Source organism: Bolinopsis microptera, chromosome 6, assembly GCF_026151205.1.
Source record: "Bolinopsis microptera isolate Bmic1 chromosome 6, MBARI_Bmic_1.0, whole genome shotgun sequence".
In the NCBI taxonomy this organism is placed as follows: domain Eukaryota; kingdom Metazoa; phylum Ctenophora; class Tentaculata; order Lobata; family Bolinopsidae; genus Bolinopsis; species Bolinopsis microptera.
Window position 1 is genome coordinate 10,608,012 of NC_087077.1, and position 16,051 is coordinate 10,624,062.

Sequence of the window (16,051 nt, forward strand, 5' to 3'; positions counted from 1 at the left end):
GACAAGTTAAACATACCCCCCCCCCCCCCCCCAGTGATAAGTTAGCAGTACGACAAGTTAAACATAACCCCCCCCCCCCCCCCAGTGATAAGTTAGCAGTACGACAAGTTAAACATAACCCCCCCCCCCCAGTGATAAGTTAGCAGTACGACAAGTTAACCCCCCCCCCCCCCCCCAGTGATAAGTTAGCAGTACGACAAGTTAGTGGAGTTCAAGGCTCTATCCTCTTCTCCGTCTCCAACCCTGTCTACATCAGTCACTACTTTATCAACAGGTCCTTTAACGAACTTGCTATTTCTCGAGCTCTCAATCTCAGGGTCAAAGGTGTGTTCAGTGTTTTAAAGGCGGTTTAATTTTATTTATTAATTTCCATACTGAGACATACTCACAGCATTCTAATTCGATAAATTTTAAATAATTCTATCTATTGATTCAACAAACCTTACTGAGAATTTTTTTAAAGTTCTTGGAACATCATGAATACATGAATGCACATATTATATTTATTCGAATAACCCGTAATCTGGATGTTTCCTAGGAGCAAAGATCCCCTCCGGTAAAGACGCTCCGGTGCAGCCGCAGTTCACGAAAGTAGCCTGGAAAGCTACGCGGATAGCTGAAAAAAGGACAAAGTGGGGCCTAATCTGGGCTAAGAACCACGAGGTGGAGATATTATACACTCCTCAAGGTAATATTAATTGAAATGTAACACTTTTTGGGAAAAATGTGTTAATTTAAGTCAACTTTTGAGATAAAGGAATAATGTGAACGAACTTTAACTTAAACATATTATAGCTATATGGCGGATAGCTGTGGTTCAGATAAATCCATTCAATAGCTCTCTTTTGGAGGTTTCTAATTGATCACTAAGTGATTTAGTACGAGGGCGCCAGATTATGGAGCAATTCTCCAATTGGCTATGTAAAGAGGAAGATAAAGGGCCCGGCGGCGCTTATGATCGAGGACAATGTGGAAAATGTACATAAAGTTAATTGCACCAAAATGCAGGACCTCCATGAAGTTTGACATATTGCTTACAAATTTCTTCGTAATCAAACGTTCCGTTAAGTTGAACTATAAAATAGATGAAGAAAGCAAACGTTTACCAAATCACAGCAGTGTATTGCATAGTATAACTGCACATAACTGAAACATAATTATTAAATGAAGGCATGGAATACAATAATTGCAGATTTGGAAGGTCATGTTTACTGCCTGTAGTAGTAAATATGCAAAATGACGAAATCACCAAACTGACAAATATTATGAACATGTCGCAATTAACTGACGACATCATAAGACTATAAGAAACATGATTATAATGCATATTGATGTCTTCATAAAACTTCAAACTCGTCAAATCCAGTCATCTTGTACGTTTATTGTTGCAATATTAGTCGTAACCACGGGTTTTCTAGTATATATTATGTATAAAAGTATAAAACTATGACGTCATCTCACAAGGTTTAAAGATAGCCAAACCAAGTCATCAACTTGATAATCTGTCAAACAGACTGAGTTTACCAGGAGAGTGGAGGTGATTTTGAATATAAATTTGTTATTCGAAAAATTTCACAGATCCACAGTTTATTATGCTATGTTCTGGTATAACATATCAAGCCATGGGGACTAAGATAACCGCTGCAGTCTGGACATGTATATCCTCGGGTTGAGATTCGTTATGAAAATGAATTCCTGTGGCGGTTTTGGTACAGAGACTGATCTTTAATCCGGTTCCTTTTTGCCAAACAGTTTTCAAACTGATACCACACTTTCCTGGCATTGGACACTTTTTGCCAGTAGGATTAAACTCTACAAGATGCTTCCTACTCCTAGTATCTGTTTCTAAGTTTTCTGCTACATAAACCTTTGTAAACCTTTCATGCCACTGATGATTTTCCACAGTGACTATATCTTCGCTGTTCATAAGTCTCTTCAGAAAAACCAAAAATTTTGAATTGAAACCTCGGAAATAATCGAAAAATTTAAATGGGATCGTCTTCCAATTTCGTCTTCGTTTAATGCCCACGATTTTTTTTAATTACCTCCGATGTACATTGTTCAGGAATCAGAGTTTGGTTCGCATCCATCCAAGCCACAAGACCTTCCACAAACATCATGAGATTTCTGATGTCCGGAGATTGGCCCATCCAGTCGATAAAATCTTCAAATTTCAAGCTGCAATCTAAATCATGGAGCATTTTTAACGAACTTTATTGTTCTATAGGGAAGGTGATTTCACCTGTTGCAGTTGTTGTATTATCTGGTGATGAACCAAGTCCTGCTTCAGAATTCGGCGCTTTCTTCGACGATGTTCCATACAAGTCGAATATCCATTTGTAATGGTCCGGTGATTCACTCAAAACTTCCCTAAGCAGATCAAATAACCGTTCAAACATTTCTACACTGTGCAGCCTGTACCTGGAGAGCTCACAGCTGTCTAACAAGTACTTCAAATGTTCCAGAAACAGTTTCGTACCGGCTTCTAGCTGGGCGGTAAGATTGTCTGCAATGGGCTGAACTATGTAGGTTATTTGGGCTCCTGCCAATTCTATCAGAATGTCAAGCTGGTTGGTGGAAAATGTGTCGCCGTCCTCCAAGTATCTGCTGATGAACTGCTGCTCCCATTCGAGCGACTTTATCTTCTTAACAGCCACATATTTTACTTGTGTTGACTTTATCTTAGATCTGGAGACAAATCCAGCCTCCTCAAAAAGAAAAAGCAGATCCAGGTAAGAGGGCTCTACAATCAGGTCAGCAAATTGAGAGAACCACTCCTCACACTTGGTCACTAGCCACGTGACTTGAAACACGTGAGCCATCTTGTTGATATCTCTAAAAGTGTCTCTGATCAAACCTGCTGTATATCCCTTGTAGACAGCTTCAACAAAACCCTGGACCGCCTGTTCACTGAACTCCTTCATGTCCAGACTGGTGAGGTTTAATTCTGTGGTCATGTGATCTATGACAGGGCTGTTGAAGGAGAGGATGACAGAGCTTGCCTTCAAGGCCTCCCCTTGGCTGGCCTCCCGGTAGAGGTTATTGTGGGTTGGAGATTTCAGGAGGTGTATTCCATAGTTCATTGGAGTGTAGATTTTCCTTGGTGTTCGGGTTCCCATCAGCTTCGATATCCTCAGACCTAAATGGCTAAATAGTTCAAGTTTTTAAAATTTATCGCTAGAGATTATCAAAATTCGATCTTAAAGAAATGTCAAGCTGATCGAACAAAACTGATATTTTTATGTGGTTAACAAATTTGAAACTGTTTCGTGAGACGTGAACTGCAGCCTCAAGTGTAATACAACCGTATTATTTTATATGATTCAACCGCATTATTTTATATGATGCCCATCTCGTGATGCAAAAATTAGAAATTCAAAACCAGAAGTATTGATTATTGAAGAACCCGTAATTTAACTCAGTTACCCTGTTTGAGTTGATAAATCCTGTTTTTTCTCATGTTATCAGCTGAGCCTTCAAGTTCAGAGGCAACTCTAAGTAGAGTGAAGCAATGAATTTTAAAATTATTTGTGATCTTCATAATGAAAAATTCGATAATAATCTTAAATTACGCCTTAAAACACAGCTCTCCTCCCTCAGGCAAACAGTTTCACAAAGACAAACAAGAAGAGACGGCACTGCAAGGTGACCTGACCCAGTACCTGGCTCCTTCTGAATACTGTACCAAGGCTCTCTTCACAGCTTATGTTAACGTCTGCAAGAAAACAAAGAAGGCTTACGTGAGTTGACTCTCAATGAGAGAAATTGATGTTTCTACCTTTGAAAGTGATGTGAACTGGATATTCTTCTTAAGTAGGACTTAAGATCTTCTTAAAAATTATTGCATCGATACAGACACCGTCAATACTGCAGTGACGTCATCTATTTCCGCCTAAAACCCCCTTATTTCAGCCTCAGAAATACAGTGTAGCAAAGAGCGCTAACACGAGATACAGACAAGTAAAAACAAGTGTGCTGAGTCACCTGAAGGACAGTGGGTTTGGTGACTGGTCTGTTAACCCTTGTAAACCTGACTACTGAGCTAATAATTACTGCAGTGTGGTTTATTTATCGAACACTAACTTTAGTAAAGTATGTTCGACCTTAAACAAGTCGAAAAGAACTCTTAATATGCCTTACTTTTCTGATATTTATTGGTCTACCGTGCATGGAATGTTATACAAACATTTCAATTTGTGCGGTTGTTGGTATTAAGGTGTCCCTCTGTTTTATCTTCTTGTTAATTTCAGCTTCAATTACATCATTTTATTGACACGAATTGCTTTTGGTATGTGTCGGCATCTATTCCAAAGCTATTTTGTCACTGTTAAATTCGTTATTTTTATTTAAAGATTTAAACTTATTTTATCAAAATGAATTTCTCGTTCTAGCTTTTTCTTGTGTCTTTGTTCATCCGCATTACAAGTTAAACGTAACATAAAATTTATCCCCGTTCTCATTCTCAATATAATTTCTTGATATTATGTCCCTATTTTTTTAAAGATTCCGTTAGCAGATGTCTGGCTTCAAAAGGAGGCGGGGTGGTGGCGACTGGTATGATGACCCGTACAAGAGACCAAGACTCCTACCTCTACAAGAGAACATGTTGCATCACCAGGGTGAGTCAGCATCTTAACTTGAGTTGATTCTTAAGTTCATACTTCATCTTACTAAATTTAAAAGTTTAAATACTGAAGCCATCTTCGTCGGCTGGACAATTTTTGTAATTTTAATTTGTCTAAAATCTACACCAATATTTATTATTAACGATGTTTTGTATTTCAGGATACGTTGGAGATGAGCCAGCATACCGTCATCCTCCAGCCCCACATTATGACTACGGTCCCGCTTATCCTCCTGATCACCATGCTTATCCCCCTGATCCTTATGAGTACCCACCGGACTCTCACGCTTACCGCCCTGATCCACACGCGTATCCACCTCCTGACCCACATGCGTACCCACCTCATCCAGACTACGATTACCCACGTCCGCGTCCTGCTCGTGCCCGACCACCCCGTGGCCGTTATGATTACAGCACTGTTAGAGGTGAGCAATATTATGGTTCTCAAAGTGGAATCAAATAGATGTTGTTTGGATATTTTTTCCTGTTTATTTCTCACCGAAAGATCAGCCCATTATATTTAATTATATATAATGTACTAATAATACATGAACCTTGGTAGGCTGAGTCTAAACCAGTTCTTTGCAGGCGCTCACGAGGCACGCGGTAGTGAACGGGGAAGATTTAGAGGTAGAGGTCATGAAAGAAGTCACGAAAGAGGTCACGATAGAGGAAGGGGTGATGTCAGAGGTCGAGGAAGAGGAGAAGGAGGCAAGCGAGGAAGAGGAAGAGGAGGAGGTGGTGCTGATCGTGGTGGTGGTGGTGGTGGTGGATATGTTGTTGAGGAAAATCCATGGCTAGCTGTAATGAATGCTATGGGAGCTAATGATGAAGGTACGAGAGAGCAGCAAACCCTCACTGATTCAGTGATTCAGTCCCAAATCCCCTCCAGGGCCAAGTGTTGGCTTTAGATCCAACTTAGTTGATAAAATCATATCATAGTAATAATATTATATTATTATATATCCTAATACAAAGATTGAATGCTTGTTAACAATTACAGTCTAGTTCCTAACTTTGATCGTTGCAGTGCAGCCTGAGGAAGAAGAGAAGACAGATTTTACTTGTAGTCAACGCAAAGCAACTAAAGTTCTCGCTCAGCTGTACCCCGAAGCTGGTATATCACGTTTAATTGTTGATCTACTAACCAACCACTCATAGATGAAAGGAAGAAGAATCTTGTAGTTTACGTTATATGCGTCATTATCCATTCACGTCATATATTAGTCGCCCTACGATTTAGACCTTTATCGCCAACGATTCCTCCTATAAAATGAAACTAAATTATCAATAATCATCTGCTCTGTTTACAGTGTTCGAACAGACGTTACTGATACACAACGAGCTAGGTCACTGTATCGGCTACCAGGTAAAAGTGGAGGGTAAGACGTTTTACGGAGAGGGCTCCACAGCTAAGATAGCTAAAGGGCTCGCTGCTCTCGACGCTCTGACTTACATTAAGGTTTGTCTCTTCTCAGTTCATGTTTAGTTGTTTGAAGCCCTCCCCAAACATTAACAGAAAGTGGCCTGATATTTAGATCTGGGTTTACTGAAAACTATCACATTCTGTTATTCGAATATCTTATTAAAACTGCATCGAAGATATTGGTTTTAGTATGATTTTAAAAAGAGGCCTCACCAGTCAACATGAACCTGATCCCTAATCTTGATCTCTTATGAGTGCTATTCCTCTGCAGGCACCAGGTTGTGATGATCTGCTACCTGTGTGTAACGTGGTGGAGGAGATGAAGAAGATGGAGGTGGTTAAAGCTGGCCAGGAACAGTATGGAACAAAGAAACCTGCTAGAAAGCGAGCTCCAGCTAAACAGACCTTTAAACGACAACAGGTGTGGAACCCGAACAGGGGTAGATGACTTTGATATGGATCATTTCACAGTCCATATCTTTTAATGTGGTTTGAATACCTTTTAGTTGTTCAGTTCGTATTGGGTATATTACGAAAACTCAGTTCTTTCGTAATTTATTTCGAAAGTATACATGATCACAACTGTAACATATTTCGTCACTTCAGCCGAAGTCTGGTGTAGTAGAGGCCCACCATCAAGCCCCAGTGCCGACCCTGGTGAACTTTCAGCTTCTAAAACAGAAGTACGTGGGCGCTCAAAACGAGGGAGAACTGGTCCAGACCTTCAACCCTGCTGGAAGTGGAACTAGAACTTGTGTTCTTATTGTTCAGGGCCATGTTTTTAAAGGTATGCTATGAAATGAAGATAAACATCAAGATTCAAGCTGTTTGTGTTTCATCATAGAATAGCTGACAAATATATTGACTAATAGTAAATTTACTGACGACATTTTTTGATAGACCATTTCACTTCACTGAATGCTAGAATTTAATTATCAAGTCCATAATATCCAGATTACTTGACTCGCATACTTCACTTATAGGGGACGGTGCAACAGATAAGATTGCCAGAGACTTTGCTGCTAAAGAGGCTATCATCTACTTTGAGAAGACTCCTCCTAAATTCGTGCAGAAGATGAAGGAAAAAAGTTAGTTATATAATATATTGAAATAATAATGCTGTGGAGATGCATGCCGAAAGTCGCCATTTTGACAATCGCTATATTCAGTTTTCCAAGTGATTTCTTAACAAGTTATGCATGATATTTCATATCAGACATAACCCAAAATATGCATAATATGCCATGTATAACATGACATATTATACATACCACCAGCCGCGAGAGAACCAATTTACGACCGCCAAGATCCGGACGACTACATAAACCTGCTCTATTGCAAGGCTTGGAAATTTGCAGTGGAGCTGACCAAGGATCACAACCAAGTTTATGTCAGGAAACAAAACCTGGCCTTCGTGCTCAAGGTTCGGTAATGTCCTAAGATGAGAAATGCGTAAGATACCCGAGTCGGCCGAATAAAAATATGTTTAGACACAGACTCAACGAAAAACACGTATCTTACGTATTTCACCGCTTAGGTATTGTCTCGGTTAATCTCTTTTCATGATTGATTAACCGGTAAATAACTGACGTACTAGCTACTTAAACTTACTTTCAATGAATGCGCTCATCCCTCAAAAATATTTAACATAATTTATTCAACATAGTCATAACAGGTTGGTTGTTGGAAGATCTCTGCGCAAGATTCCAACAATCGGCTGATACTTACAATTTTCACCATAGTTTTCTTGCCAACGGCCATCGATCTAGTTTCACTCATTCATTCTTTCTCTGCTTCGCCATTTTGAAAGTTTGAAAGATCGTGATCAGTTTCCTTAAAATAAGATCCTGTTCATAGTTAGCAATGGCTACCTAATAAGTAAACCCACTTTTAATTTACTCAGATCTTGTTCCGCTAATAATATCATAACCCCGTGCAGATATATGGTCCAGACCAGAATATAGACACTGCGGAGGTGGTTGCCATGGCTTCTGGAGCAAAGATCATTGCTTCAGAATACATGTCGCCTGACGGCTTCGCTATAAATGATTGCGGAGGTTCGATTTTATTAAGTATTAATTATGGCACTATTTTACCCCAAACACAAAAGGAAATTATCATCTTTCCTTCCCTTAAATATATTAGGGTTTCTTGATCATATGACACAAAATAAATGACAAATTTATAATGATTATAGTATGCTTCGGAAGTTATTTAAGTCAATAATTAAAACTTGTGACAGGCGAATCACTGTGTATTCGAGCATTTCGGAGGTACCTGGTCAATCAGTTGATGAACTTGAGTAAAGGGTACAAGGAGACTATATTTAGACGCAACCCATTCAGTAGGATCATGGTTAGTTCCAAAATAGCCTGTCAAATATTAAATTATCCGTTAAAAAGGAAGTAGTTATGTTATTAAAATAGATCTGCAGGTTTAAGCTTTTTAATTTATGGTAGATTTAAAATCGTTAAACTACCTTATATAATATCGAAGAAAGATTTGTTATTCTGGCTCAGTTCCAATCGTCACAATTACTATTCTTCTGAATTTTGCTTTTGCAGATGAAAGAAGGGTACAAGTTTGTGTTTGTAACAAACTGTTCCTCGATGGGCGACTGCAAGAACTTTGATGCCCAATTCTACAACTGTTTAAAGAACAAACAGTTCTTTAATATCAAACACGATGGTAGTGAACTAAAAACTAATGCACTGAAAAAGACAGAAAGGAAAAAAGCTAACCCCAGCGCGATCGTTCCCTTCGATACCACAAAATGTGGCAAGGTGGGACGATTAAAGAGAGCATACAACATAATGATACATTTTGATTGTGAGAATAGATCCTTTGGCTTCGTCCGTGGTTTTGTTACAATCGAAGTTTACTTTTTGTGCTCGGTTTTATTCCTTACCACATAACACTGGATTAACTCACCTAAACAGCAACTCTTGTAGTCTTCCCCACATTAACTGTCCCACTCCCCTAGTTACATCAGTACCGCAAGATGGCGTTGGACCATGTCCCTGACCAGTGTGTGGTACCTGAACCTGATCTCCTTTCCTACCTCTCCCCTATTGTTGCTCCTTCTGCTAAACTAGCGCTTAGGAATGTGGTGGGGTTCCAGGGGGCCCTCCTCTCCACCCTTATAGATAATATCTACTTCAGCGAGTTCTATATTGGCAGGTTCGAGTGATGATTGCTATTAATAAAACAAGAATGTGATAAAATAAGAATTTTACCTTGTAGAAAGTTATTTTATTTATTTAGCAATTCACGCTTTGTAGAGGGAGATAAAAGAGTGCTCTTGCGGTACAATTAGGAAATTAACTTTTAAGGCTATTGCAATATTTTTTCGCCCTTATATTATGTAATATGTTGCCAAAATACCGGCTACTGTATGACCGATCTATAAAAATTCAAGATTATTGATGTTCTAAAAGTAACCATGTTATCACAGAGCATTTGACGACGTGGCCCTGGCACGTGCTCTCCACGGCCGTCTCCAAGGAACCAAGTTTCCGGCGGGAGTTTCTGTCAAGGTGCCAGAGATACACCGACTGACCTGGAAACCTAGCAGGATGGCTGATAAAACAACTATCTACGCCTTTGCTTGGTGTGAGGGCTGCACTCTTGATGTTTTGCGAGCTGATATAGGTTCGTGTCATTACCATTCAGTTTAATTTTACTGACTCCTCGCATAGTGTCCTAAAATAAGTGCCCTGAAAATTGTCCATAGTGGTAATTTTCATGAAGGAGTAACGCATGCAATTCGGGCGGACATATTATTCAGAGGAATTTTCAAACATATGTGGGGTTATTCCGGGACACTTCTTACCATATTATTATAAGCCAAAGTAACCCACCAAATTGCAATTAATGTAATCAAAGTGGGCAATCGTTTGGTCAACTACAACTTCAGTCGCAGACTTTGATATTATGTTGCATTATTATAATAACATAGAGATGGCCTTTCTGCTGGCGGGGTGTTTATTGATAGACGGCTCTTCGGAATAATTGCAGCTTGATTTAAGTGAGTATTAAATATGTCTTGGCTGGAATGGTCCAGTTAAATTATCCAATTGGTCGTACTTCATAAATGCCAAATTCCAAGAAATTGACGACATGATGTGGTTAAGGTTGGTGCAAAGCTGAATTAAATTTTGACAAGAGACACCTGAAGCGTTGTGGAATTATGCAAACTTGGTCATATTTCTTTGATATTCCGAGAATTTTACGACAGAATCCTCAAATCAAACGAAAGCAATCAGAATGTGTGGTTATTATATTATATCAGATATCTTTATGTAGTTGGCTCTAATGTTAATTTTGCCATAACGTACCTGTTTAAGGAATAGCCGACTTAAGATTCGATGATTTTCACTTAACTCAAGGCTCCGAGACAGATCGAATAAGGACCGTATTATGTAAAGAAATAGATTTAAAATATACTTTTCAACGGGATATTATTTGGTATTGTAATTTAAACACCAAAAATCTTGGAGCTGATCCATTCGGACATCTGCTGCACCTCAGCTCTAGCTGTATCAGTTTTGCGATCGAAAAGTCAAATTTTCTTCATTCACCAGAAAGAATCCCAATCAAAGAACTCGGGGTATTTGAAACATAAAAGCGATACGAAATTTTGTATTTAGCAGGAGCTTTCAAAATTCATATTTTTATGTAAATCGTCTTCAAAATCGTCTCCAAGTTACTACCGCCTGATAATCTACATCACGCAGGAAGTAAGGTAGACATGATAAAACCAGCAGATATTAAAGATATAAGCGAGGACATGCTCCATGCTTACGACAGCAGAGAGATAAAGTCCGCTTCTCCCTCCCAGTTCTGCTCCTATAATTACTATGAAACTTTCACTGAGCTCCTTAAAGCTGAGAGTAAAACGGTAATTATTTTAAAGTTATGTTGATATTAAATATTACTTATCTCTTCAGCTCAATCCCTGGAATCTTTTAATGCTCTTCTTAAAACGTACCTTTTTAAACTGTCCCTAGATGAACTTGAAAAACTTTATCGATAACTATTTTTGTCTTATCTGGTGTTTGATCATCAAACACCAGATAAGACAAACTTTGATCTTTGCATAATATGTTTAAGTACCATTCTCTGGCTTTAGTATTGACGATATATTTTCAAGCATAAGTTACTTTTCTTAACTAAGTAATTATTCATGTTATTATCTGGGATAACTAGTTTGAACACTGCTGAGTATAAGTTTTATCTTAATAGCGGTGTTATTAAATTTCAATTTATTATTATTATTATATTGTTTATGTTACATAACATATCATATATTTACGTATTTACAAGCAGAATAGATCTCGCACTATAGTTCGTATAATATTCAGGATGGGATTTCTATGTATAATATTCATTTAATGTCGCAGGTGGAAAGTTATACCAAGTTAAAGAAGTCAGCTACAGCATATCAAGCTGCAAAGCAAGCAGTTTATAATGCCTTTCAGCAGAAAGATCTCGGTACTTGGCCTAAGAAAACAGTCCTACCAAACTTCTAGCCAAAAAAACTAAACCTATTCAGGACTTTTTTATTGAATGCTCTAGCATTTATATTGTATATGAATGCCGGTTTCTGCCATGAGTGGTCTTATTTTTTATTAGTGACCGTATCTGACTGATTACCAGTTTGTAACGTATTCAACTATTCAAACCGGATATTTATTTGTATTTAACATTGTGTATGTTATAATTTTGCTGGCCAAATCCTGACATATTCAGTAACTTCTTTAGCCCTTTAATTGTTATACCCATTTAAGGACCCAAACATATACCCAATTCGATTTAATATCAATATTCAGTTTCACCCAAACATCTCCACTTTAGCAGTGATTCATGTTTAGATGTTGTTGAATTGCTCTTCTTTCTTTGCCGTAGGTACTGAAATAAACCAACAGCTTAGATAAGCGAGATTTCGTTTAAAAAAGGCTGGGCCACGAGCCTGTATGTCAACGTGTCTAACATTGTATCCTCTATAGCAAGATGACGGGTGAAGATGCCAGGTTCGCCCATCTCAAGAAGGACCCGAGGTTTAAGAAGGTCGGTAAAGACAAACGGAAGGTTAAGATAGATAACCGCTTCAAGCACATGTTTACTGCACCTGAGTTCTCCTCTGTTGATTTCTTGGATAAGAGAGGGAGGAAGGAGAAACGGGTTACCAAAGAGAAGCTCGAGAAGTTCTATGAGATGTCATCTGAGGAAGAGAGCGAGGAAGAGGAGAACGAGGAGAATGATGAAACTTCGCTAGCAGAGGAAAGCGATGAAATTTCACGCGCAGACGAACTAATCACTAATTTAAAGAAGATCGCCAACGATACTCCTAAAGAACTTCCATTAAATCCTGAGGACGACTCTGAGTCTGAAGCTGAAGGGCCTGACGAAGAAGAAGAACCATCAGACTCCTCCGATGGTGAGTCCTCTGATGAGGACGAGGTTTCTGCAGAGGCAGCTGTTGATGCCTGGGACTCTGTTAACACCTGTACTGAAACTACATCTGATTCTACCAGCAGAGTTTCAATCTGTAATCTGAACTGGGACAGAATGAACGCAACTGATATCTTTGTGCTCTGTCACAGTTCCCTAAATGAGAAATCTGGTAAGCTTTGATATGTTGACGATATTATTAAAAGAAATTGTTATTACTTTCATTTGTGATTTCATTTCGATACTATAGCCAACTTATATATTAACAGCGCCGAACTGACGGAAATTGTACCCATTTTGTAAATATCTGACTAGTCAACTACCTACAGGCACAATAAAACAAGTGGAAGTGTTTCCGTCCCAGTACGGTAAAACCCAACTTGCAAAGGAGTTGGAGAGGGGTCCTGATTTAGGAGACGCTGCTGATGATGATCATGATGAGGGGAAGGAGTACTCCACTGAAGCTCTCAGGAAATACCAGGTTAATAAAATTGTAATATCCGGATCAGAAAGTTATTTGTTGTGTAATATCCGGATCAGAAGGTTATTTGTTGTGTAATATCCGGATCAGAAGGTTATGACGTGTTGTGTAATATATCCGGATCAGAAGGTTATTTGTTGTGTAAATTTATCCGGATCTTGAATATTAACATAATATATATATTATATATCAAATTTAATATATTATATTTTTTTCGGCCAAGACGGATCTCATGCACTTAATCTACTGATCTAGACCTAGCAATCTGTTATGTTATCATACTAACTAGATCCTATAAAAGCTAATGTATTTCAGATCGAACGTTTGAAGTATTACTACGCGATAGTCACGTGTGACTGTGTGAGAACGGCGGATATTCTCTACTCTGAACTGGATGGAGTGGAGTATCAGCTCAGTTCATCTGTGAGTCTTGTTTTTTCTTTTTTTTATCTGTGAGTACTGAGTATCTTAACGCAAGATTTTAATTGATGGATACGTTTACCAGATCAAGAGGGTCAAATGACAGTTCAATAATTTTAACAGCACTTGTTTTAAATTTATCAAATTAATAAAAAACTTTAATAAGATCTAATTTTACAGACGTTAGACCTGAGGTTCGTGCCGGATGATATGGAGTTTGAAGATGATCCCCCAATTTCCGCGTGTTCTTCCATGCCGGACATGATCACCTACAAACCACCGACCTTCATCACCACTGCCTTGCAGGTTCTTACATTCTTTAAATTTTCTTCGATCTGTCAAACCTTTCACACATATCGACAGAATTGTTTTATCTTATTTCTAGCTTACTACCTACTACAACTACATATCTGCTGTACTTATCGAGTATTAAGGACATTTTTGTTTTGTCGCTTAACCCCCGTTTCCTCAGAACAGCTCAGTAAAGCTGACCTGGGACGAGACCCCACAGTCCAGACTAGAACTGACCACCAAGAAGTTCTCTGCTGCTGATCTTGAAACTGTTGACTTCTCTGCTTACATTGCTTCTTCTGAGAGTGAGAGTGATGGGGAGGATGCAGGTGAGTTATGTGACTTCGTTTCTAGACCCAGTTATTATCGAATATCTATTTGGTAGATTAACAATACCCGAGGCCAGGTAGAATACAAGATAACAAAGTCACATGCTAAGCAAACTATTTCCAGGAGGTCCCAGTTTGGAGAAGTACAAAGCCCTGCTGGCTGGAGCAGAGGAGGAGGAGGAGGACCAGGTGGACCAGGAGATGGAGATCACCTGGACTACTGGACTTGAAGATAACGAGGAGGTAAGTTGCAGAGTCACAAAGGTTTCCATGCTTGTTGATCGTTTCTTCGTTTTCAATAGTTGTCAACCCAATAGTTGGAAAACAACCCAAATCAAATAATTAATCTCATGAATTCTCAGGTAGTAGATGAAGCTGATAAGAACGAAGAACGGCAGGAAAATTCAACTTTCTATGCTCCAGATGACAAAGATGATTTCTTTGCTACCGATACTGTAAGAAACATTTTTGTTAGACTTTTACCAGATTCATATTCCTGAAATTTCGATAATTTTAGGCTGTTTTGAAAATATGTATCCCCTTTTACTATGACAATTGTATGCCTCTTTCAGGTGATCGACCATCCTAAAAAGAAGAAGAAGAAGAAGAAAAAGAAGAAGGGAGAAGAGAAAGAATTGACGAAAGAAGAATCCGAGCTGGCCTTGCTTATGGAGGTACGAAATAATATGTCTTTCAGTTGTCCTTGGTTTATGTAATTATGTAGGTACATTTATATAATTGATTTTTGAACTTAAACCTATTTCAATTGGGGTTATTATAATACCTTCCGGGAATTATATCCACTAAAACTCGGGGACACCGAGGGCTGATAATTTGCTCATTTTTCCCGCAAGAGAAGCGAGGGTATTATCAGCCCAGACTCAGACTGGCTGGCGGCAAGTTTCAAAACAAATAACACTGGCGTTCTATATATTAGACACTATATTGTATGATGCGCACGTATCGGATTACACCCCTTCTGCAATCGGAACCGGAACGTATTATAAAATATAATACCTCCGCAACTTCGTGCCCGCAAATTCCCTCCAGCAAGCTGTCGGGAATTATCGCGCGCAGCACTCAGTGGCGGAGGTATTATAGTATTTTAATATTTTGAACTGATAACTTTCTAACTGACAATACCCTTCTAGAGCGAAAAAGACGAAAAGAAACATTTCAACATGAAGAAAATAGTAAAATCAAACAAAGAGGACAACTTCAAAGTTGACATAGAGGACGACAGATTTTCAGCGTTCAAAACCTCCCATCACTTTGCTATTGACCCCTCTGCCCCGGAATATAAAGCTACTTCCGAGACTCAGAAACTGAGGGCTGCTCAAGCTGCTGCCATGACAACGACGATAGTGTCACGTGAGGAAATTAGTGGTGATGTTGAGAGTAATGTTATTGATAAGATCAAAAGTAGGACAGCGCAATTTCAGAGTAAGAAAGAGAATTCTAAACTTTATAAAACTAAAAATAGAGGAATTATACCGGAGGAGGTGCAGAATGTTTCGCCGAATGAAAATTCAGATAACAATATAAAGATAAAAAAGAAGAAGAAGAAATTGCCAGAGGATTTTTCTTCTGATTTGAAGTCAGACGTAAGCTCGAATGTTAAGCGGAAAAAGAAACGGGTTTTAGAGGAGGTCCCTTCAGAAATTACTTCCGATGATACACAAATTCCAAAAAAGAAGAAGAAGAAGAGAAGAGAAGAGAACCAATCTGAAGAAAAGCCTAAGAAGCACAAGAAAAGGAGAGCTGAATCATGATATTATTAATTATAGCCTTTTTAAAGACTTAGGCTACTGAATTATATAATCATGGTTGTATGAAAGTACCGGCAACACCTGGTTGCTTTTATATTTTGTCACTTTCTGCTTAAACTTAATTTATTAATTTTAATTACCTCTGACAAATAACATTTTAGTTTTTAACTTGGGTACACAAATTCGTTTTAAATCTGTAGACAAAAGTTTTGATAAAATTGTTCCTTTTAAAGTTGCCTTTCTTCACGATTCACACCG

General features: G+C 38.6%; 3 protein-coding genes across 3 annotated transcripts in view; all 3 read left to right on the top strand.

Annotated features, from left to right (window-relative positions):
- Window positions 1–4,378, top strand: part of LOC134816602 (double-stranded RNA-specific editase 1-like) — a 66,231-nt gene extending 61,853 nt beyond the window's left edge. The window contains exons 14-17 of the mRNA XM_063825531.1: window positions 179–324; window positions 539–688; window positions 3,601–3,740; window positions 3,913–4,378. Of these exons, the coding sequence (XP_063681601.1) occupies window positions 179–324; window positions 539–688; window positions 3,601–3,740; window positions 3,913–4,041 (565 nt within the window). The 3' untranslated portion in view covers window positions 4,042–4,378. The remainder of the gene's footprint in view (window positions 1–178; window positions 325–538; window positions 689–3,600; window positions 3,741–3,912) is intronic.
- Window positions 1–15,967, top strand: part of LOC134816603 (uncharacterized) — a 77,819-nt gene extending 61,852 nt beyond the window's left edge. The window contains exons 2-10 of the mRNA XM_063825533.1: window positions 12,063–12,675; window positions 12,833–12,984; window positions 13,300–13,407; window positions 13,585–13,710; window positions 13,877–14,024; window positions 14,149–14,267; window positions 14,387–14,479; window positions 14,597–14,698; window positions 15,176–15,967. Of these exons, the coding sequence (XP_063681603.1) occupies window positions 12,063–12,675; window positions 12,833–12,984; window positions 13,300–13,407; window positions 13,585–13,710; window positions 13,877–14,024; window positions 14,149–14,267; window positions 14,387–14,479; window positions 14,597–14,698; window positions 15,176–15,796 (2,082 nt within the window). The 3' untranslated portion in view covers window positions 15,797–15,967. The remainder of the gene's footprint in view (window positions 1–12,062; window positions 12,676–12,832; window positions 12,985–13,299; window positions 13,408–13,584; window positions 13,711–13,876; window positions 14,025–14,148; window positions 14,268–14,386; window positions 14,480–14,596; window positions 14,699–15,175) is intronic.
- LOC134816587 (double-stranded RNA-specific editase Adar-like) lies at window positions 4,502–11,812 on the top strand. The gene is made up of 16 exons (XM_063825500.1): window positions 4,502–4,619; window positions 4,786–5,049; window positions 5,213–5,458; window positions 5,655–5,741; window positions 5,938–6,086; window positions 6,322–6,471; window positions 6,657–6,837; window positions 7,034–7,138; window positions 7,328–7,473; window positions 7,990–8,107; window positions 8,293–8,405; window positions 8,615–8,833; window positions 9,034–9,230; window positions 9,505–9,701; window positions 10,787–10,950; window positions 11,453–11,812. The coding sequence occupies exons 1-16, from the start codon at window positions 4,517–4,519 to the stop codon at window positions 11,579–11,581; spliced, it is 2,568 nt and encodes an 855-aa protein (XP_063681570.1). The 5' UTR covers window positions 4,502–4,516; the 3' UTR covers window positions 11,582–11,812.
- Window positions 15,968–16,051: the final 84 nt, after the last annotated feature.

What these genes read in the sequence shown, in the direction of transcription:
- LOC134816587 (XM_063825500.1), top strand. Translation starts at nt 4,517, where the DNA reads ATGTCTGGCTTCAAAAGGAGGCGGGGTGGTGGCGACTGGTATGATGAC. An exon ending in ATACCACAAAATGTGGCAAG is followed by an intron (nt 8,834 to 9,033) that starts GTGGGACGATTA and finishes CCACTCCCCTAG; the next exon opens with TTACATCAGTACCGCAAGAT. An exon ending in TTAAAGCTGAGAGTAAAACG is followed by an intron (nt 10,951 to 11,452) that starts GTAATTATTTTA and finishes TTAATGTCGCAG; the next exon opens with GTGGAAAGTTATACCAAGTT.